This window comes from Coloeus monedula (assembly GCF_965178545.1).
Source record: "Coloeus monedula genome assembly, chromosome: 2".
Taxonomy (NCBI): domain Eukaryota; kingdom Metazoa; phylum Chordata; class Aves; order Passeriformes; family Corvidae; genus Coloeus; species Coloeus monedula.
Window position 1 is genome coordinate 10,924,356 of NC_138782.1, and position 21,352 is coordinate 10,945,707.

Here is a 21,352-nt window from a genome sequence, read left to right on the forward strand (position 1 = left end):
TTCCCTTCTCCTCTTCCTGCAGATTATTTGATTAGCATTTCTATTGTATACTCCAAATAGCATGTTCTTGGCTTCAGGCTGATCCCCCCCACTATAATCTCTTTAAAACACTGTAGTATGACTTTTTATTAACAGTGTGACATGGGAACTCTTTGCACAGAGATTACATGTGACGTAACACAATAAAAGATTAATGGGACTGGTAAATCAGTAATCTTCCCTTCTTTTTTCTTCCCTCATGCACCTGAGGGTAGGCTTCTGGGAACCCCCTAACAGTGTTAGTGCCTTATAACACATGAAATATTTTTCTCTTTTGGATATCATTGGCTTTGATCAGAGTTCAGCCTCTGACTTCTTGGGAAACAAAGTCCAGGTTGTGTGTAGTGTATGTTCAGCATTCAGTATTGAGTGTACAAATATACCTCCCCCATGGGATCATTACATGTCCTGGTCTTCCACGTTTTTTGCTTCCTTTTCTGTGTTTCCTTTCCTTCACTCTGTTTTTATATACCCTGTGTGCAGTAATTTCAAGCTCTTATCCTGTTTTTATTCCACTTCTTGCCTGTTCTGTTGAATAAAATTATCAACAGGTGTTTAAAATGTCAGTCTTGAAATTCAGTTGTAATATACTAATCAGGTTAACTCCAGCATAAGGAGTTTGCCATTCAGGCTTCTTGCCAGTCAGGACACTAGAGGCCATAGTGCTGCCCATTGCCTTTGTCTGTAAGGCTGTCTTTTTAGCTGGAACAGCTAGAAATGCATTCCTCTTCAATGCTCATGTTGAATGTCATGTGAAATCACGTAATTGTGTCAAACTGTACAGCATCTGCCTGTGAGTCAGATAGAAGAACATGACGATACAGCCCTTTATTTCTTTAACAACTTCAAGGAAAGAACCTCCCCTGCAGTTCAGCATCACTTTATGAAATTAGCAGTGATATCTTGGGCTACAGATTGTATTGTTTTAGTCTGGCATGGTATCCGTACTCCAGGGGAAATCAGATAGCTTGCCTAGCGACAGCATGCTGGAAGCATTTGCTTCCAGTCCTCAAGGACTGGCATAGCTCTTGTGATTCCATGAAAAGCATTAAACCTTCCTCATCATAAAAGTGGGGGGCAATGTTGACACAAGAACAGTTGAGTAGAGCATGGCTGTGAGTAAACACAGGCAGGGAAACAGTCATTCAAACTCTGTTGGGTGAGATTCAGAGGCAGCCACATAGAAGTGTGCCTAGGGGCAAAATGAACCCTAGAAAAACCTGAATTAAGATGGGGCATGATTAGCTATAAAAAGGACATTGTGTGGTGTTGCCTGATAGCTCCAGAGGGTCACTAATATGAAGGCAGGTAAGGATTGCTATCTGCAGGAGGCTGGGTGGGGTGGTAGAGAGCAAATCCACCTGTAGCTGCTTCTTAGGTGGCTGCAGCATAAAGTAATCTACAATCTTATTAACCTGAATGCTGAACAGCTGCATCTGTAAAATGAGAATAAAGGAGTTCTAGAAGCAAATCAGTCTTCAAGTTCTGCTTTTCAGGATGAACGCTTTTGAAACAGTACAACTCAAGCTTTACAACTTGTGTGAGAGAAGTAATGCAACCTAGAAGTGGTCATACCAATGTAATTAATCACTGCAGTTAAATACCTGAATACAGAGCACCTTTTGTACTCTTGGTGCCATATCTGTGTGTTAAGTGATACTAATGCAGTCCTGATGTGCTTTTCTTTTTTTTTTTTTTTTTTTTTTTCCTTTTAAAACAATCACGAAAGCAAACCCTTAGCCCTGATTAAAACAGCATCCAAGCTGCCAACTTTGTATAGGCTGGGACAAAAAAAACATACTTGAAAGTGATGGGGGAGGTGGGGTGGTGTGACTCCTCCACCCCAGTAAAAATTGCCATTTTAAGGATCTACAGATTACCAGTGGAAAAGCTGGGTTTGTGTGCCAGTAACATGAGGTTGTTGATTTTTGGCAGGGGGGAGGATTCAGCTTAAATCTCAAGATTGGGCTTGGCGAGTCTCTGGGGTTACTGTTGAGATTGATGCAGAAGGTCCCTATCTATCCCCTCATTTGCATTGGTATAGTGGGATTACAGAATAAACCCACAAACAGATAAGCAAAATTATTTGGGTTGAAGCAGTTGGAGATTTGTGTGTGGTTTTGGTTTTTCCCTTAGACCCTTGCCAGTTTAGTAATCTGATAGCTGTGATAACCATAGCATTTCAACCAGAAGAGTGGAAACAAGGGAGCACCTGTACATCAGTGTTCCTCCAGGCACTTTCCAGTGTTCAGGAGCTGTGGCTCAAACACTTCTGTGGAGTAAAGTGGTATCTTTGTGCTTAGTAATCTACAGTAAGAGATAAAAATAGTGTCTTTGAGCCTATGTATAATTTTATTATCCAGAATATCCTATGACAAGGTGTTCTGCAGCTGAATTTTCTGGGTAGGTGACAAGATCCTGTAACAGGACAGCTGTACAGTATTACTTAGGGGAAAGTTGGCTGTGGAGTACAGGTTGAGAAGAGAGAAAATACAGATGCATTCACCTTGTTTTCAGCAATGAAGCTGAGTTCTGTGGAGCTGCAACTTCTGCTGTTATGGCATTATGAACAGAAAAGCTGTTTTGACAGTTATAGATTTGAGTGTTACCCAGTGGCTATACTGTGAGGTGAACTGGGGAAGAGATCCAGCTAAAAATTCAACAGAGCTGATAACCCAACTTTTTAAAACATTGACAGATCAGTCCATAAAATTGTGTTTAAAAGATTGAGGTGGCAAGCCAAGGAGGGAGCAGCAGAAACAGGAGCAACAGTCACTCGAACAGCTTGGAGATGTGAGATGTCAGGCTGTATCTACATTGCTTGAGCCAGGGTAATCATGTACTCCTTCTTCACCCACTACAGCTGTGATGTAAAACTTGATGTAAAGGTTAAGCTGCTGTGTCATATCATGCTTGCAGCAGCCTCACAGCATTTGCATGATCAGTTCCACGAGGTAACTTGGAAGCTGTGGTAACTTCATCACCACTTTATGGCTCAGACATTTAAATTATCTCACCCACTGGCTTGATGCAGTGATTTCAATGTTGGTGGAATGAGAAATGAGCTCATAACCTGGTCTGGCACATGCAGATTTGCCTTTCTAAACGTGCATCCTTCAGGAATGAGCTGTTGTAGAATCATTGGTCATGACAGTCCAGTACACACAGGTAGCATCTGCAGGTGTGCCATGTGTCCAGTCCTACAGTGTTAGTGAAAACGGAGATAGCAATGCCTGAAGACTTTCTGCTGGTATAATTCTCACTGTATTAAGAAATTACTCTTTGTGTGGGAGGTGAGGAAAGCTAGCTGGGCTAATAAATTATGGTTAAAAAAAAAAAAGAAAAGGTACAGCATGCGTGGTACAGTTATGTAAGAGAAGGAAATAAATCAGTGTTTCTCTGAGAACCTCATCCACAGAGCTGCCAGGCAATTGGGCTGCAGTATTGTTCTCAACACACCCTCTGCTTCCTTTTTTCCTTTTTGGGGCCCGGGATGGATGAATTGATGGAGCAGGATCAGGATGCTGGCTCTGCCTCCAGCCAGTGCTGCGTGGTGCCGCGGTGTTTACCCAGCTTACGCAAGGCAGAGCCGGCCCCTCTTGAGGCAGAAGGCGCTTCCCACGGCTGAAGTAAAAGCACACAGAGCAGCCACTCAGTCTGGCAGTTGCTGGGGGTTTAAAGGAGTTGGTGGATTTCGGCTGATTTTTAACAAGATCGAAGGGTTGGATTTTTTCTTCTCTACTGTGTAGGAATACTGAGAGGACGCAAATATCCTGGTAAGTGCTCTGCATGCCATCGCTTTTCCCTTTTAGTGTGGCATTGTTTCAGTCTCTCTTCTAAAATCCTCCTCAGCTGCAGTGATTTTCAGTGATGCGGTGGAAAGGAAGTCTGAGAGCGGGCAGTGTGTCTGCAGGCTGCCCTTCCACCTCAAAGAGGTAGAGACATTCAAAGTGCACAGCATAATAAGTGCTGGTTGATCATAAGAAGTGTCAGTCACTTCTCATTTTTTGGGTGCAGAGCTAGGTGCCTTAAAACTGTCATTACCTGATAAAATCATACCAAGAGGAATTTCTCATGGAGCTGTTAAATATTTGTGTTGTCTAAACCAAAAATAAAGGCTTTAAATGTAACTGTAACTCCTATTTTTGCTAGATCATATAGTATGCCATGTGAAAAGGCTTTAGTGTAATACAAACAGCTATTTAGCAGATACTTTGGTACATGAACTGCCTCATCAGGAAGTCAGAGGCTCATAAAAAGCAAAACACTAATGTTCAGGCATGTAGAACAAGAAGTCATTGTGGTTTTTTGCAAGCCCAGGCTCCTCAGCCATACATTTCAGTACAGGTGCATCAGACAGTAGACTTTCCTGGGCTTGAAAAGCTCCATTGCTTTATGTAAAAATAAGATGCCTCTGTTTTGGTCTAAACTCTTAGGAAGTTTTGCTCTTGTGACTGACTCTAGGTGAAAATTGGGACTGCTTTTTTTTTAAGGTAATACTGCATAATTTTTCTGAAGCAGTAGAGAGGATGATGTTAAAAGTTTCTAACTGTAGAGTTCTCTGTAGCAGAACTGTACTTCTGTACTAGTGTTGTACGAAGTTTTTTCTTTACTGCTTGTCCTTGTGCGAGGCACTCTCTGAAGATACAAATAGGTATGCTATGGCTAATGAACACCTGACGTTCTCCCAGCATATATACACACCAGTAGTATTGTTTTATGGCTTTTTCATATGAGTTACAGGTTATAAGTAAACTTCATTTGATAATCTGAGTGAAATGAAGGTAAAATTCAAAACTATACTTTTTTCAGCATAGCCCACAGAGTTTGTACTAACAGGCAAAGTGCAAGTGCAGCCAAAACTTCATGGAGAAAGCTGCAAATTAATCTTCTGAAGTAGCTTGCATGAGTAACTTTGACAGGTAGTTCAGCTGATGGAGCAAGGACAAGCTGTGGTGTTTGGCCCTCGTGCCAGAGGGGCTGAGCCCCGTGCCAGGCTCCGCGCGTCATCACCACTATATCCAAAAGCTGCAGGAGATGGGTGGCAAGGGGGTTCAGACTGCGTGTAAATGGAGCAGGTTAACTGGTGAAGAACTTTCTGAGCTAATTAAGGATACAGATAATATTGCAGTGACAGCTTTAAAATAGGCACCTTGTGCTAAAAGACAAATGTTTTTGGCTTCCCACACGCAGTCTGAATTACATCATTTATAACCCGTAGGAGGTTATCGTGGTTTCCTCAGGGGAGGATCAGCTGTTACTTTTCATAACTGAAAAAAATTCTGGACTATTTCTTTTTCCAAGGGAATATTTTCCGAACCGATTTTTTTCAGTCTGTTCGAGTGGATCATTCTTGATTATGTAAATCTGCCAGGTTTAATATACCCAACCCCATTCTCACGTCATCAATGGCAGTTCAGAGTAAGAGAACTGAAGTTAGCAGAGGTCTGATTGAAATGAGGCCCCTGTGCTTAGATAGGTTTTTTTGGTCTTCTGAAGAGGAATGCTATTTTTGAGTACTATCATAAAGTACCGATTTTCATATAGGTGCCTATAATAGAAGTCCTATTCTAAAACACTTCCCTTGTTCATTGAGCAAGGTTGCTTGTCCTCAAGGTGCTGTTCCTGTCTTTCCTGAAATTGCTGCGAACTTCTCAGACTTGCTTCTGAGGCTGGAACAGAATTTGAAGCAGAATGCTAGATGCCAGTTCAACCAAAACTGCTGTTTCTTAGACTGAACAAAGTTATCTGTGGCGTTAGAGCAGAACAGTAGATTTACTCTTGTCTATCAAGTTAATGCCCCTTTCAAAGTGTCTACAGACAATGGGTTTTTGTGTGTGTATGTGCTCTGACTCTTGCATGACTTGCTTCCACAATGACCAGACCACTAATGGCAGATGTCCATGGTAAAAAGATGCTTTCATTCTGTTTGTGACAATGAAAAACTCCTCTACTGAGATTTTACAGATGTTCTCAAGACAGAGTAGTAGATAGTAGATAGCTGTTGCATTGGTTTTATGCTTGGTGTCTTGTGCTGGGTCGGCTGCTTGCTCATTTCAGAGCTTGGCCTCATTGTCTTGTTTTTGGTATCTTATTTTTGTCTTGCTTTCATATCATAAGACACTTGTGTATGTATAGTGGATGACTAAGCTTATTCTGAGTTACAAAAGAAAAGGTATGCAGTATAGACTAAGGAAATAATAAGCCATACTAAAGTAAAAGTCTGGACTGATACTCCACACTCCCAAGGCTTATTCTTGGAGATTTTTGATGCTGAAAAACTCCCTTTTCTAGAAATAAGGAAGTGAATTATCCTTCCTTAGAAAGGTACTGTATGGCTATTGATCTAAAGTGATAGGCATTTAAATTGCACTAACAGATGCATCACTGTACCTTCCCTGTGCATCTGTAGTGAAGGATGCAAGCTGTAGGCAGAATGTGGCTAATCTCAAAAGTGGAGTCTAAAACCTGCTGATGTTAAAATTGCAGGTGTGTGTGGGAAGGAAACATTAGCTTGTTTTTTAACTGGAAACTGGGAGAAGTGTTAAAACGATGGTTGATAAACACTTGCTCTTTTTACCCAGTGATCACTTCAGTAAAAACGATTTTAATAGCAGCTTACGAAAAGATTAATAGGGAAAAACAGTTAAAGGAGAATAATTTTCCAGTGGTGAAAATTACTTCACCCATCACGTAGAAGAAAGTGATTTCTCAACCTTTGTCTCAGCTTTCAGAAACAGTGATGCAAGGAGCTGATTCCTTGTTGCTCGCACCAGTGGAGATCAGTAACATTATTGATATTGTTTCTGCAACCTGGGCTTGGTGGGAGCACATACTCAAACAAGCAGTCAGTCTGCTGGGAATTAACTGTGGTTTTCTGGGTTGGTTTTTTTGAGGCTTTGTTTCGCCCCCCCCCCCCCCCCCATTTACTTATTGCCTCCCCCTCCCTCCATGCTTGCAAATATCTTCATCTTGGGGGACTAGTATTCTGTACAGCTTGTATCTCACAGTGACTTTTAACTTTGGTATTCTGGTTGTTTAAATCTGGAAATCAAGATTTTTACTTTGAAGTGGTGAGATGTAACCACAGAAGAGAATACGCAGTGCTGAAATACTGTACATGTATTCAGAGGATTTTGGTTTCTGATCTTGCAGTTGCAGGAGACTTACCTAGTGGAAACTGTAGTGATAAAGAGCTTAAATGTGTAAATGGATGTTGGCAAACTTGGGTCCTACTTGTATCTTGTCAGGTATTGTCACACTATTCAATGGGAATTGTTTGTTTGCAGTATGGGGCTTTAAATCCAAATAAAGCTGTAGGCAGTAACATGTAAATCTTGAGGGATAAGGACAAAATCTTTGTTTTGTTGATAATGGAGTTACTTATAACTTATGTCTAACTGGTCAAAAAGTGCACCTAAAGTGCATATTCCAGTTGCTTGATAAAATTATGTGGACTTCCTAAAATTAATGGTATTCCTTGAATAATTTAGGTTGGGAGGTTGTCTGGTTCAGTCCCTAGACTCAAAATGGAAGTGGACTGCCTTAGATTGGGCTGTTCAGGGCCACATGCAGCTTGGTCTCCAAGGATGGAGATCTCATAACCTCTGTGGACTGGGGGTTCCCCGCCCCACCCCCCCCAATAGCTAATCAGGATTTTCTGCATTGTAGTTTGTTAGTTGCCTCTTGTTCTGTCACTGCATACCTGTCAGAAGGACTAGGTTCCATTTTGTCCCTATTCCCTCTGGTTTAGCACAGAATTGCTGAGGGAAGAGCTGGATGTGACAATTGCAAGGGCAGTCAGTGGAGAACAGCAAATAGTATAAAAATAAAAACATTGATAGATAAGATGTCTTTTGCTTTATTTCTAAAAGAAAAAAAAAAAACGCTCAAAAAGTTAAAATATGTAGATGCAGGAAATAAAGATAATATTATAAAAATGGAGGGGAAAATTCCCATTTTTTGCATCTGAATCAGCATATTTTTATTTTAATGTATTCATTGACAGAGGACTTCTTTCTATACTGTGAAAGTGGTTTTCTATGCAGTATTTCAGAAAAGGGCTAGTCTGGCACTAGCTACAGTTGCTAGCAGCCTATAATGCTGGCTCTGTGTTTAGAAAATGACGGTAATTTATTACAAAGAGACTTTTATTCTAGTATTTTTAGCTTTCAGCCGAGTGTTTAATGAATCTCTGCTTGGGCTCATTGAATTTATGTTCTCCCCTCCCCCTGCCCCATTTTAACCATTAAGATACTGCTATTCTTGCCCCAATTCCAGAAGCTGTGCTTGGTCTAAGAAATAGCAAACTTATTCACAAGGCGCTGTGCCTTACTGCAAACAAAATCTGAAGACTTGCTGAAGCAACTTAAGACTAGTTGTGAGTGAGTCTCATGGTCAGGAAAGGCAGCTGAAAGGTTGAGGATGACTGCTAAGCGAGAGCTGGTAGCTCAAAACCAACCAAAATTCAATCTGTCTCTGTCCCCCATGGAAAATGACGTGTTCAATGAAAGTGTGCTCTTAACCTCATGTACTCCAAAGCATGGTTTGTGAGGTCTTCCCAGGGGATAGTCTGGATGCAGGGACCAGTGTTTGCATGAGACAGGAGCGATTACATCGATACGACTTTTCTTTCTACTGGAATGGAGTCAGAAATCTGTGGCTTGCTTTCTCTGCTATAGCACTCTGCCTTCTGTGACTTTAGTGAGTACTGGAGAAGAGGAAGGCTTGTATGAAACCAGACTTACATTCCTCAAGCAAATTTTAAATGCTTTTCTCAATTTAGTTCTTATCACTTTCTAGTCCTTCAAAACAGTTGCACATGATAGTATTGAGCAAGTTATCCTCATTGAACTTTCTGCTGTCCCCAGAGGAACCAGTGTTAAGAATAAAAATAAAATAAATAAAATAAAAATAAAAAAATAAAAACCTGTTCATGAGTTCCTCCTGTTTTTGATACTGGAGGGTTTTAACTAGTACCTATTGTGGTTTGGGGCTAATTGCAAACAGTTGTGCTCACCTTTAGCCATGCAAGTTGCATTACTCACAAAATCTTTTCAAATCCATAATACAGGACTGTGCAAAGGTAAGGGTTTTTGGGCTTTGGTCTCTTCTCTTTGGCAGAAGCAGAGATCTTGACATGAAATGTTTGCTGCTGCCAGTACTATGATTTTTGGAAAAATGTTGGATGAGATGGGATCTTGTAATTGGCATCTTATTCCTTATCAGTGTCAAAGGTTCTTGGAGGAGTTTAGAAGAGTCTGTTGTTCAGAGCTTGCTCCAATGAAGCCTGTTCCACTGATGTTTGGAAATGCTGCTGCAAAAAGCAGAAAAAATGTAACTTGCATGTATTTTGAACAAAAAGTCCATTCCTTGGCTATATACTGGCACTTCAGAGCCAAGTTGTCTTTTTAATTAGCCTTTCATAACTTTTTGAAGAAGTCTCCTATAATACTGTAGGAATAAAAACTAGTCAGGTTATACTACAAGAGAAGGCCCATTATATATTTTAGTGGATCCCTTTCTTCTACTCAACAGCATTCCTTCCAGTGAGTTCTTCATTCAGCTTTAAATGATCCATAAGCCTGCTCTGTTTCAGGACTGGAGATGTTATCCCATGGCAGATTAGACTCATCTCTAGTGGGACAGCAATTGAGTTTTATTTGCAGACACGAAATCTCCCTTGCACTGATCTTCAGGACCTCATTGGAAGCATATCACTGATCTTTATTATTTTTGGGAAGAAAAATATTTTTCTTTTGGATACAGTGCACCAGGCTGATCACAGTGGAAGAGAAGTAGTGTGTCTGTTGGACTGATTATTTTTTTGGGAGTGCTGAATTTTGTATGTGTTTTGAGTTGAAGTAATCTGAGGGTGTAGTAGTTGTGAAAGTGGCATGTGAAGCTCATAAAGGTTCTGAGATGTATTTTTAAAAAAATGAAGTTCAAACATTCCAGCCAGACTTCTGAAAGTGGATGAGTAAGCTGTGTTATTAATGATGGCTCTAGATTTCTAACGCTCAAACCTTCCTTAAGTCTAATAAGAAGTGGATTTCCATCATGTGCAAAATAAACTTGAGTGGATTTCTTTAAATGTAAAGCAAAAGAAAGTGTTTTAAAGAGGAGCTGAGCAATAGATGTGGGACATCTTTCCTTACACCGAGATTCTCTGTATAACTACTTGTATTGCTGAGGTCTGTCCCTGGGAACTGCTGACCCCTTTTATTGTTTCTGCACAGGTCTCTGGCCACTTGTGCAGGTAATGCTTTAGAGTCTCCTCTAACATGTTACTTTCATGAGACTTTGAAGCTGACTCAGTCTGAGACATGTATTTTTTTAGTTTTCCATTAAAATTGTTCACTTGGATGAACAGAGAAAGAGGAGAAGCTGCACCAAACCTGTTCTTGTACTAATGGCTAAAGTTATTTTTAATGTTTGCCTTCCCACTTTCTCTAAGTGAAAGGATTATCTCTTTATCTAACACTTTAATGTGGGGTTATGCTATTTAAATCTTTGGTTACCGTGCCATGGTATTTCCTAGTCCTGTGCTATTTCCTAATAGGCACTGCTGTAGGTTTCGTGGCAGTATTTCTTGTGAGTTGGTAACTGTCAAGGCAGAGGACAACTGTTGGCCAAGATGAAAGTAGTTGTATGTGAAGAAGCCCGAAATGCAGGGGAGAGGCTGTTGAAGAGATCAATATTCAAGCAGAAAATAGGTTAATCATGTGGGGAGGAGATGAGAACATGAGCTCTTTTAGAAGACAGCTATACATAAGCAACTATAATGCAAGAAGATTTTAAAATAAAACAAGAAATGCTGGAGTTGATTGTAAAAATACTTCATAGAAAATATATCCTTATTTTTATATACAGATAAATTACAAAGATTCATACTTCTTAAGTAGAAATACTTCAGAAGGGAAAAGTATGTAAAGAACTGAGCGCTATTAAACGCTAGGATCTATATAGTTCAGTATTAACGTCAGTAAAGCAGCCCCGAGGTGTGTTCACAGGCACATCGTTTCAGAAAGTGTGGTGCTCCAAAGCCAGGTGTGATGCCAGGAGGCAAGGAGGACCCTGGAAGACATGCAAATTGTGAACACAGTTAATGTTGTGGGGCCCTCTTTATCAAATAGGGCAATCTCCACTTCAGTGTGTTGTGACTACTGGCATCATACGGATTTAAGGTCACCTTTTCATGTGATAAGTTTGCTTTAATGTCTTTAGTTTAGAATTTTAAAGACAAAACCTACAACAGTGAGTAACCTCGAAATCCCAGGGGAGTTACCACTACACTTGGGTCAGCAATCTGGAAATGCTTTGGAGCAAACTGTAATCCTTGACTCTCTCCTGTGCAACTGCTGCTGTTCCTGTGTGACAGAGGAAGACTGTTGGATCAGTAAAATGCACTTTGAGCAGCAGCTGAGGATGGGTACCCTAAGGCTTGAACCAGGACAGCTGCTGAGTGAAAGTGCTCACTGCTTCCCAGGCAGCAGAAATAGGTTGGTGTCACTGTCCTGGAGATGGGACACAGACACTTCACAGCAGCATTGTGCAAATCGAGTTTATTGTGATGCACTCACACATCTCTCAGTACTGCTGTGATAACGTTAGGTATGTGCTGGCCACAAAGACAGGCTGCAGTTAACTTGTTTCAACCACTGTGAAATCTACAGTACCCAGACTTGAAAAACAAAAGAGATTTGGAAAATAATGAGAAATGAAAGGGGAAACAAAAAGGTTTCTATTCAGTCTCCTGGCTGTGTTTTGCAGGCATCATAGCAAACATTTTGAGTACAGTGTGATGTCTTTGCCTGTATTTGTGAGAAGCCTTCCCAAATATGTGGAATAGCATGAAGGAGCAAACTTGAGTTTTTAGAGAGCACTGTGAGCTGATTGCAGATGGCAATCAACATATGCATGCTGAATATGAATTTGTAGATTTGTTGAAGGCCAAGCTTCTCTGTGAAGGAGCAAAGACTGGGAGAGGGCGTAGAGATAAGGTCAGTAAAGGGATCTTTGCATCACCTTCTGAACAAATGTGAGCAGGCTGTCAAGCACTGCCACATCTCTTCCTCTGTTCTTACGACATAACATGGGGATAGATAAAATCTGCATGATGACATCTATTCTGCTAATAACTATGGTCTAGTTAAGGTAGAAGAAAGTGGAGATACAGCATTGTAGTTGTGATCAAAGTTGATGACAGGATTCAAAAAGTGCTGTGTGGGTCAAAAAGTGCATTTGCACAGAAGGCAGAATGTTAACCATCAGTACTGAAAAAGATTAGTAGCTCTTCGAGTTGGTGTGAAAACTCACCTGGAAGGACCAAGGGAATGTTCTTATTTCTGTTAAAGAAAGCCTCAAACAGGCTCTCATCAGCTTTATTCTTTATCAAGCAAGTGCTCTGCTGGGTAGGCTTTCTCTACAGGAAGGTCAGAGATGAGCTGCACAGGTCAAAAGTGTCTGGAAATGCTACTAATGAGAAGCTGTGAAAAATACAGTAAGAACTGTTCCTCAAAGCAGAAGTCTGAGTGAAAAATGCATTTCAAGACTGTTTTCATTAGGAGTTATGTGGAATTCCCTCAGGAAATCTCCTTCAAACAGATGTTTATATCACTTCTGTCTCTGGCTAAACATGAGAGATCACATTGCACACCCTAAACTTTTATGGTAAGCTTGATATCAAATTGTCATACGATTTCCTTCCATATGCAAATCCAGAAACTTCTTGGAAAGCTCTGAATTAGACACTTCCCATGAAAACTTCTGCCTCTCTAGCTAATGGGCTGGTCTTGCTTTGTGGGTTTTTTTTTCTTTAAATTTAGTACCTATCTGGCTCTACTTCTCAACAGCTGAACGAAATATAATAAATGAAGCTATGTATCATTTATTCTAAAAAGTAGCATGGAGGAAAACAAATGTGTATGTTTTAAGGCCATAGTGGAATTTTCTAAATGCTTTTTTTTTTTTTTTTTTGTGATCTGGCAGTTCTTCAAGGCAATGCAACCTTAATTCATGTGGTTTTATATATCTGTTTTTTAAAATTATTTCAGGCAAAACCAAAACATGGAAAACACAAAATATTGTACCTACTGTATCAGATTGGTGTGCAAGTTTGTGTAATTGGAGTAGAGTATTTTCTCTTACACTTAATTTTGATTTTATTTTTACAGGAAATAATGAAAAAAGTGTGCCACAACTCTTGATCAGAGACCTGAAATTTGAGAATAAGTCATTAGCTAAGCTCATGTTTTCTCCTGATCAAGAAAATCATCCATCAAAAGCACCAGTCAAGTATGGTGAATTGATTGTATTGGGGTAAGTGTTTGTGTGTAAGAGAGTCTGAGGGTTTTCTGTGCTGTAATTTTGTGTAATTCTGGGCATTGTGTTAATCAGTTCTTGGATTTAAATATGAATAATTGAAAATCTGTAATTAATAACACTATACTAATTAAGAATACCTAGTGCTTAGAATGAAAGTTCTTGTGGGTCTGTATCTCATGAGGAGCTAAGCAATACAGGAATGATGGACTTTGTTCTTTTTCTGTGCTTTTTGATAGGTACAATGGGTCTCTCCCAAATGGAGATAGAGGAAGAAGGAAAAGTAGGTTTGCTTTATTTAAAAGGCCCAAGGCAAATGGGGTGAAACCCAGCACTGTGCACATTGCCTGTACCCCTCAAGCAGCAAAGGTAAGCTCCATTTCTCTGCTGAAGTCTGTCTCATTTCTCCCAGTGCCATAGAGAGAGCTGTCAGGGAACAGTTTAAACAGCATAAAGTTCTGACTATGAAAAGAATGGTTTGTGTTTATCTAAAGTTTTTTAGTACCTGTCAGTGTTAGCAAGAAACAGTTTGGCAAAGATGATTTGTTGCCTAGTCCTTGCCACGGCCAGAAAAAAAAACATTAGTTTTGAAACATGAATGTTCTGGGCACAGGCTAGTCATAAAACACTTTCTGTTTTGCTTTCTTTCCAAACTCACTACAGACATCTGTTCTAGGCTTTGTGGTTTTGCACTCACTCTGCTTTAGGACTAACTTTGCTTCACATGCAGCTGACTTTTAAATGATCCTTTGCCAAAGCTCCACGTGCACTTGCTGCTCCATCCAATGGGTAGGAGTTCCCCAGGGATCAGGACGGGTGGGTTTGCAGGGCATGTTTCATGGGGCTTGTAATCAGAGTTCCCATTAAGAAGCAGTAAAGGAAGGGCTTAGGCCCTGAAGTTGAACTGTATTTCATGTCAAAATGAATACATTATAGCTAAGGTACTACCTTACCTGCATTGTAGCTATCCAAGTGTGTGTGCAGTTGTGTTCAATAACTAATGGAGCATTTCTATTAAAACAATGGAATTTGAGGATGCTTAGTGGTTGTTTAGAAATTGCCAGTGACAAGATCAGGCCTTTAAACAAATACAGTAGTGTTAAGTGTTTGACTGCCAGAACGCCTTGACGCTTAAGGATATTGACCCTAAATTCAGGGAATGCTATGAAGTATTCTGAAATCAAAAGCATTTTACTAACCAAAATTCTTGTAGTAGAATAATGATCATAGGGGATCTGTGAAAAGAACATTTCTTTTTGCAAGTTCTTTATGGTCTGGTAAGTGCTGTTTAGCAGCACTTTTAGAAGGTTTGTCAGTTCCTAGTAGGTAAATGCAGAATGAACATCTAGACTAACAAACTGAAACCTTTGCTACAACTTCTGCAACCTGTGCTGAGTTTCTCCATTTTACCCTATTTACCACCACTTTTTTGTCTGTGTATCTTAAATCAGTCATTACTGATTTTAGTATTAACTCAAATCCTGTTTTTAGAATGAAGTCCCTAAGTTTTTGTCCTCACCTTACTGTTAGCCAAGTTCACGCTGAGGTGACCATGGAGGTGTTACATTCAGTTTTAGCCTTTGCATTTGGTTGTTTTGTCCTTTTGTATTCAGGCTGGTGTTGCTTTAACACAAAACATGACTAATAATATGCCCTGGTTATGTGTATTTAGTTGCAGCATGTGGTGAAGAGACCAGTTTGGTCTGTTGCTGAATTCATCTTTTTTTTTTTTTTAATGGCTGGGACTGGGTTTTGTGAAGTTTAACTACAGGTGTGTCATTAACAACCATCTGCCTTAATGCATTAATTAGCACAAGAGCCTGGTGTGTTATATATATATAGTCTGCTTTGCTGCTGTATACTGTAGAATTATTGTGCACTGGTTCAATAATATTTGGCATTTTTCCGTAGGCAATAAGTAATAAGGACCAACACAGCATATCTTACACTTTGTCTCGGGCCCAGACAGTCGTAGTTGAATATACACATGACAGCAACACAGATATGTTCCAGGTATGTGAAGTAAATGTGTGTCTTCTCACTTTTGGTAGTTTCAAACAAGGCATCCTCTCAGCAGGCTGTTCCCCTCAGACCCAAAAGTTTGTGTGTGTCAGTTTCTGCGCTCACTCTTCAGAGCAATTTAATTCTGTTCATTCCCAAGGTCATGCTGTGAACAAGGCTGTGTGTCTGTACATCTCATCTCTTTTAGACTTAGGCAAAGGTGAAAGTTTGGATTTTTTGTGACTAATGTTCAAGATTATGATTTTGTCTTTGATTGCTGGTCTGCAAGTCACATAATCTGTCTCCTAGTCCCTCCTTGCAAAATGAAGAATAAAGGACACCGTTCTCTTTAAGCACTTGGAACTTTGCTTCTGGCATTTACAAAGGGATTTGGGATCAGTCAGCTGGGGAGACAGGGTAGAAGAAATACAATGTGGAAACACAGGAAAGCTTTTGGCACAACTAATATGAAAAATACTCTGAACTTCTTTAAGCAAACCCAGAAATGTCTAAAGCACTGGGAGATGTGAAGAGAGGAGCCTCAGTGCTGATGCTGGCAGTTCACAACAACTTTGCTGCAGTTCCTGTGTGTATGACAAGGGACCACAAACACATTTGCAGCTGTGGTGTGCCCTCATATCTTATAATTGTTTCCTGTTTTTCTCAAAAGGAAGGGTTTTGTTTTGGGTTTTTTTTAAATGTGTGCTTTGTTCTCTCTGATTCCCAGACCGTGATCTTGTGTAGCTTCCCCTCCCCCCTCCCCCCCCGTTGTTGCCTCTAGTTTATGGCAAGGAGTTTTGCTGTCACAGCATTTCGCTGTGACGCCACTGTAGGATCTAAGGAGGTGGGAGGTGTTGGGAAGTGGTGGAGGAGAAGCTGCTTTGCAACTGCAAACACTTACAACAGAGCAAAAGGACTGTAATGAAATCACCGCAGCATAAGCTACTGTCTGTGTGAGTGTTCTCTCTTCAGGCATGCTTTGGCATGTGTGCTGCTCTGAAATCGCCCCTGGCAGTCCCTGTGTACTCACAGGTTATCCTGCCTAAGAAGCAATAGAAAAATACATTCTGACAAAGCAGTTTTAGTCTCATGAAAGCTCTCCAGCCCTCACCAAAAAGCACCTCAAGCTTTTGGGTCTCTTGCTCAGCAGTTAATCAGTCTTAATATAACCACCTATTTTCAAAGAGCCTGAGAGCTTTGGAAGTGAGTGAGTAGTAGTGTGTAAAGGGGGCTTTAAACCCAGCTTTGTGGGTGTTTGGGAAAGGGTTATTACTTTTCTTCTTACTTTGTAAGGAAAAGGACAAGATGAGTTGACTGGAAAAGCAGTGATACTCATGCAGTTCTATCAAACTCAGTAGAGTTGTGTGGGACTGCAAAACTCACGGTTCCCTGCAGCCAGAAAAGGAGGCACAGCTACCAAGAAACCTGACTGTAGTCAGATGTTGTTACATTCTTGTGTTCTGTGAGTAAATGTAGCCCTCTCTGCCACAACCACGTAGTACCTGGTCTTTCACAAAAGGTTTGCTGCTCCTCAGTGCCCACCAGAGCTGAAGAGACAGCTCACATAATCTGATTTTCATACATCTGTACCGTGACTTAGTCTGGCACTGTTCAGAATGTTCTGGGCATGCAAAGTGACTGCATGTCACTGTTCTTCCCTCTGACTGCTGTTCCCTGGCTGTTTTGGTGCTCCTGCAGCTGGTCTGCCTGACCTGAGTGTAACCTCTCTGATGAAAAGGCCTTCAATGGGAAATCATCTCAGAATTGATTTAATTGCATCATTTTATTTCTCCTTCCTTCATTTGGCTGTACCCAGCTTTCAGAATAACTTTGATCATTTGGAAGCAGAAAAATTCATCAATTCAGATGAAGCTTTAGAAACCTAAATTGATAGATTGCTAGACAGGAATGCTTTAAATTGTAACGTCATGATTTTTGTATCATTGCTTTAAAGTGCTTTGAATTTGAATATTCCTAGACCCAAAGACAAACTTCTGACCAGTTGTTTTTTTTAATCCCTTTCCAGATTGGTCGGTCAACAGAGAGTCCTATAGACTTCGTAGTAACAGACACAGTTCCTGGGAGTCAGAGTAATTCGGATACACAGTCTGTGCAGAGCACTATATCAAGGTTTGCCTGCAGAATCATATGTGAACGAAACCCTCCCTTTACAGCAAGAATATATGCTGCAGGATTTGACTCCTCAAAAAACATTTTCCTTGGGGTAAGGGAATTCTTGTTCTTTTTTTTTTTTTTCCCACTGAAAGTTCAGTGCAGGCTTATTTTTTAAACTAATTCATAGCTCCACTTCAGCCAAATTAAAAGTTCTCATTGATGTAATTTCTTTTAGGAGAAAGCTGCAAAGTGGAAGACATCAGATGGGCAAATGGATGGACTAACAACAAATGGAGTTCTTGTTATGCATCCTCGTAATGGATTCACAGAAGACTCCAAGCCGGGGGTGTGGAGAGAAATTTCTGTGTGTGGGAATGTGTTCAGCCTCCGTGAAACCAGATCAGCTCAACAGAGGGGAAAAATGGTGAGAGGAGTGACCAGTGTTTTATGCAACCTGTGTAAAATGGTGCAGCCATGAGGGGTATAGTTTGGGCATAGAGCTGGAATCTGCTGGAATTCTGTGTAGTTGTCAACTCTGCAATTAGTTACACTGCCTTTTATGTGTCTGTCTGCATGCACAAAGGTGTCTTGCTCAACCTGAATAACTGAACTGAGTTTATCTGCAAACTAGTACCTAATTGCGCAGCTAGGCTGCTCTCCTAAATTGAGTTCCCAATCTACTCTGTATTCTGCAAACACTCCTAGGCCTGTGCACATTCTACAAGTATTTTCCTGGTTTTCCAACTTTTCCTTTTTTATAGAATAATGAAGAATCGTTATAATTTTATTGGATATTCATTTTTATGTTGGCATTCTGACTTTTCCCTCTTCCTCTTGTTTCCAAAGCATTGGTGACATTTTCAGGAGATATTTGGGTTTGGTGTGATGTTTCAGCAAAGAGAAATGCTACACTGAACACTTTAAGTGACGTATTTAGCTAGGAGTGCTGACTGGAGGAGGGGAAAGCCATGTGTAAAGGGATGTTTTAAGAAAACAGCCTAAAATATGGTGGAGGACTAAACCAGGCTTGTGCTGCTCTTTGAGCCATTTCAAGTAACACAGTTGGGGAGTGCTATAGGGATGTGGAATAGAGAGGAGTTGTTAAGAGGAGCTGTTCTTGACAGTGGGAGAGGAGCTGTTCTTGACTCAGTGTGGTCTATTTTAATGCACACATTAATCTCTTAAGATGTTGGGGTGGGGTTTTTTCAAAAAAAAAAGAAAAAGAGGGCAGAGAGAAGCTGATACTGGGCTCTCTGTGGGTGTCTTGTGTAGACAGTCAGAATTCTGCTGCTTGAAACTGATGGATCTTCCAGGCAGATTTGCATTGTGGAAGTGCACGTTGTTACTCTTCAGAGACCCTTAGGTGACAGCTCTCTGTGTCTGTATCCATGTGAAGGTTGAGAACGAGACGAACCAGCTGCAGGACGGCTCCCTGATCGACCTGTGCGGAGCGACGCTGCTGTGGCGCACGGCCGAGGGGCTCTCGCGCACGCCGACCGTCAAGCACCTGGAGGCTCTGAGGCAGGAGATCAATGCAGCCAGGCCACAGTGCCCCGTGGGCTTCAACACCCTGGCCTTCCCCAGCATGAAGAGAAAAGATGTCGTGGACGAAAAGCAGCCGTGGGTGTACCTGAACTGCGGCCACGTGCACGGCTACCACAACTGGGGGAACAAAGAGGAGAGGGACGGCAAGGACCGCGAGTGCCCCATGTGCCGCTCCGTTGGCCCCTACGTGCCTCTGTGGCTCGGGTGTGAAGCGGGATTTTATGTGGATGCCGGACCTCCAACTCATGCATTCAGCCCGTGTGGACACGTGTGCTCAGAAAAGACAACTGCATATTGGTCCCAAATTCCTCTTCCTCACGGTACTCACACTTTTCACGCAGCCTGTCCCTTCTGTGCGCATCAGCTGGCTGGTGAGCAGGGTTACATCAGGCTCATTTTCCAAGGGCCTCTCGACTAACACAGGTGTTCCCAAGGACTGCAGTAAACTGATAAGCTAAGCGATTCTCATTTTTAAACCAACTGTTTTTCGTATTCTCTGGGCTTTGCTGGTTTGCATTAAGATGAAGAATTTTTTGGTTTTTTTGTTACAACAGCTAAATCCCTCTTTATTGAGAAAAATCTGGAAATAGAAGAAATGGGGAGAGAAGGGGGAGACCTCCTGCTTTTTTTTAGTTAATAACTACTTCAGAAGAGGTGAAGGAAGTGTTGTAGAGTGAACTTCAATGCCTTCAGTTTAATGGGTTTTGAATCATATGCCCACAGTGTTTGAAAGGTGTTTCATTCTTTTTGTATATGGAGGGTAAATAGTTCAAAGAACATTAGTTTACAGCTTGGATGCAAACATTGTAAAATATAACATGTATATTAACTCTTTTCTATTTATCTTTATTATTGAAAATATTTAGAATGTGTAGAGAGTAGCATGGTCATAGTGTGTTACATCCAGCAATTGGATGTATAGAGTAGTTCTGGATGGAGAAGAACGTGGGATGAAAATGGTAGAAAAATCTTTTAATCTAAAATACTGAGTTCTTAGAATAGTTAAAATGCTTTTTAAACAAAGCTAATGCAAATTATGATGGCATAAAGTTGTGCTTTAACTGTGTTGAAAGGTAGCTAAGAAGGACTTCTTAAAATGTCTTTTTGGTAGGACTGTACTTAAGATCTGGTTATGAGGAGAAAATTTACCAGACTCTTTGAATATGCAACTTAGTCTAGATTAAGGATTTTTTTCTCCCTTCACGCTAACACTTCTCTTTATTTAGCATTAGTGACATTTGTGAGGATTTTTCCAATGTTAAACGTGAACAGACCTGAAAGATGAGGCTTGTTCCGTTCCTTGCTGTTTGGGGTGGGGGGGTGGTGAGGGGAGAGGTGGATGCAGCTGGGCACACGTGTGGGGAGCAGTTTGTGACTTGGCCACAGTCCCAGCTTGAGAGGGTTTTGTCAGCTGGATGCTCAGCCTTCCACCTGCTAACTGGTGGGGGGAGCCTCAGGCCTGGCCTTTACCCCTCTGCCAGGTGCAGATGCTCATCTGGGCCACACGTGGAACAGAGGTGGAGCCTGGTACCCAGGGGATGTGTGCCTGTGTCCCTGCATCCTCGCACAGCTGGGCACAGCTGGCAGTCTGTTGGGAGAGCTGGGGCTGGGCTCAGACCCTCAGTGTGAGATGCTGCGGTGGGCTCTGGTTACTGGTCTCTCTCTGCTCTCCCCTTCCTCCCCCTCTGCATCCACCGGAAAAGACCAGTGCACTACATGCAGCTCTGCTGCCAGCCCACTGTGCTTCATGGCAAACACACAACCTGACCTTTTTAGGATTGATTTGAGCTTTTTCGGCCAGCTTCATACATTTTTTTTTTTTAAATATGTACTGTATAATTGACAGTAACGAATTTCTGTACTTTATAGCAAAGCTTTCATTTTTCTTTTGAAGCTGTTCTAAAATTTTCTTTGTTTAAAGAGACCTGTGTTGCTTAGATGTCATGAATTACTTATTTTGACTGTCAATTATTTCTCCATTTTTAAAAAAAAATTATATATATTGTTTGGTTCACTCAGGAAATGCATGTGTCAGGAAACCTGTGCTATAAATTCAGTTAGCTGTCATGTACAAGTAACTGCTGTTACTCCCTTTTCATAGAAATATAACTGATTTTGACATTTTCCAGATTATATGCATTAAGTAATGAAATTTATGCAGCAAGAAATCCCTGTATTGTAGTTGTTCTAATCATCTTATTCAAACTATAGTATACTGTAGTTTTAATTTTTATTTGCGAATTAATTTATTTAAACTACGTGAGTAAACACTTTTCAAAAACAGAAATTCTGGGATTGTCTGTGGCTTTGTTTCCAAGAGATGGGAAAG

At 40.9% G+C, this 21,352-nt stretch overlaps 1 protein-coding gene across 2 annotated transcripts in view; it reads left to right on the top strand.

The window, feature by feature from the left end:
- Nucleotides 1–20,381, top strand: part of PELI1 (pellino E3 ubiquitin protein ligase 1) — a 42,908-nt gene extending 22,527 nt beyond the window's left edge. Inside the window, exons 1-7 of one of the 2 annotated variants that reach the window (XM_082302735.1) lie at nt 3,801–3,815; nt 13,215–13,359; nt 13,602–13,731; nt 15,274–15,375; nt 17,390–17,587; nt 17,714–17,902; nt 18,875–20,381. In XM_082302735.1, the coding sequence (XP_082158861.1) occupies nt 13,289–13,359; nt 13,602–13,731; nt 15,274–15,375; nt 17,390–17,587; nt 17,714–17,902; nt 18,875–19,441 (1,257 nt within the window). In that variant the 5' untranslated portion in view covers nt 3,801–3,815; nt 13,215–13,288 and the 3' untranslated portion in view covers nt 19,442–20,381. Of the gene's footprint in view, nt 1–3,800; nt 3,816–13,214; nt 13,360–13,601; nt 13,732–15,273; nt 15,376–17,389; nt 17,588–17,713; nt 17,903–18,874 lie in introns of those variants that run through there. The other variant, XM_082302736.1, reaches the window with a different exon arrangement.
- The last annotated feature ends 971 nt before the right edge of the window (nt 20,382–21,352 follow it).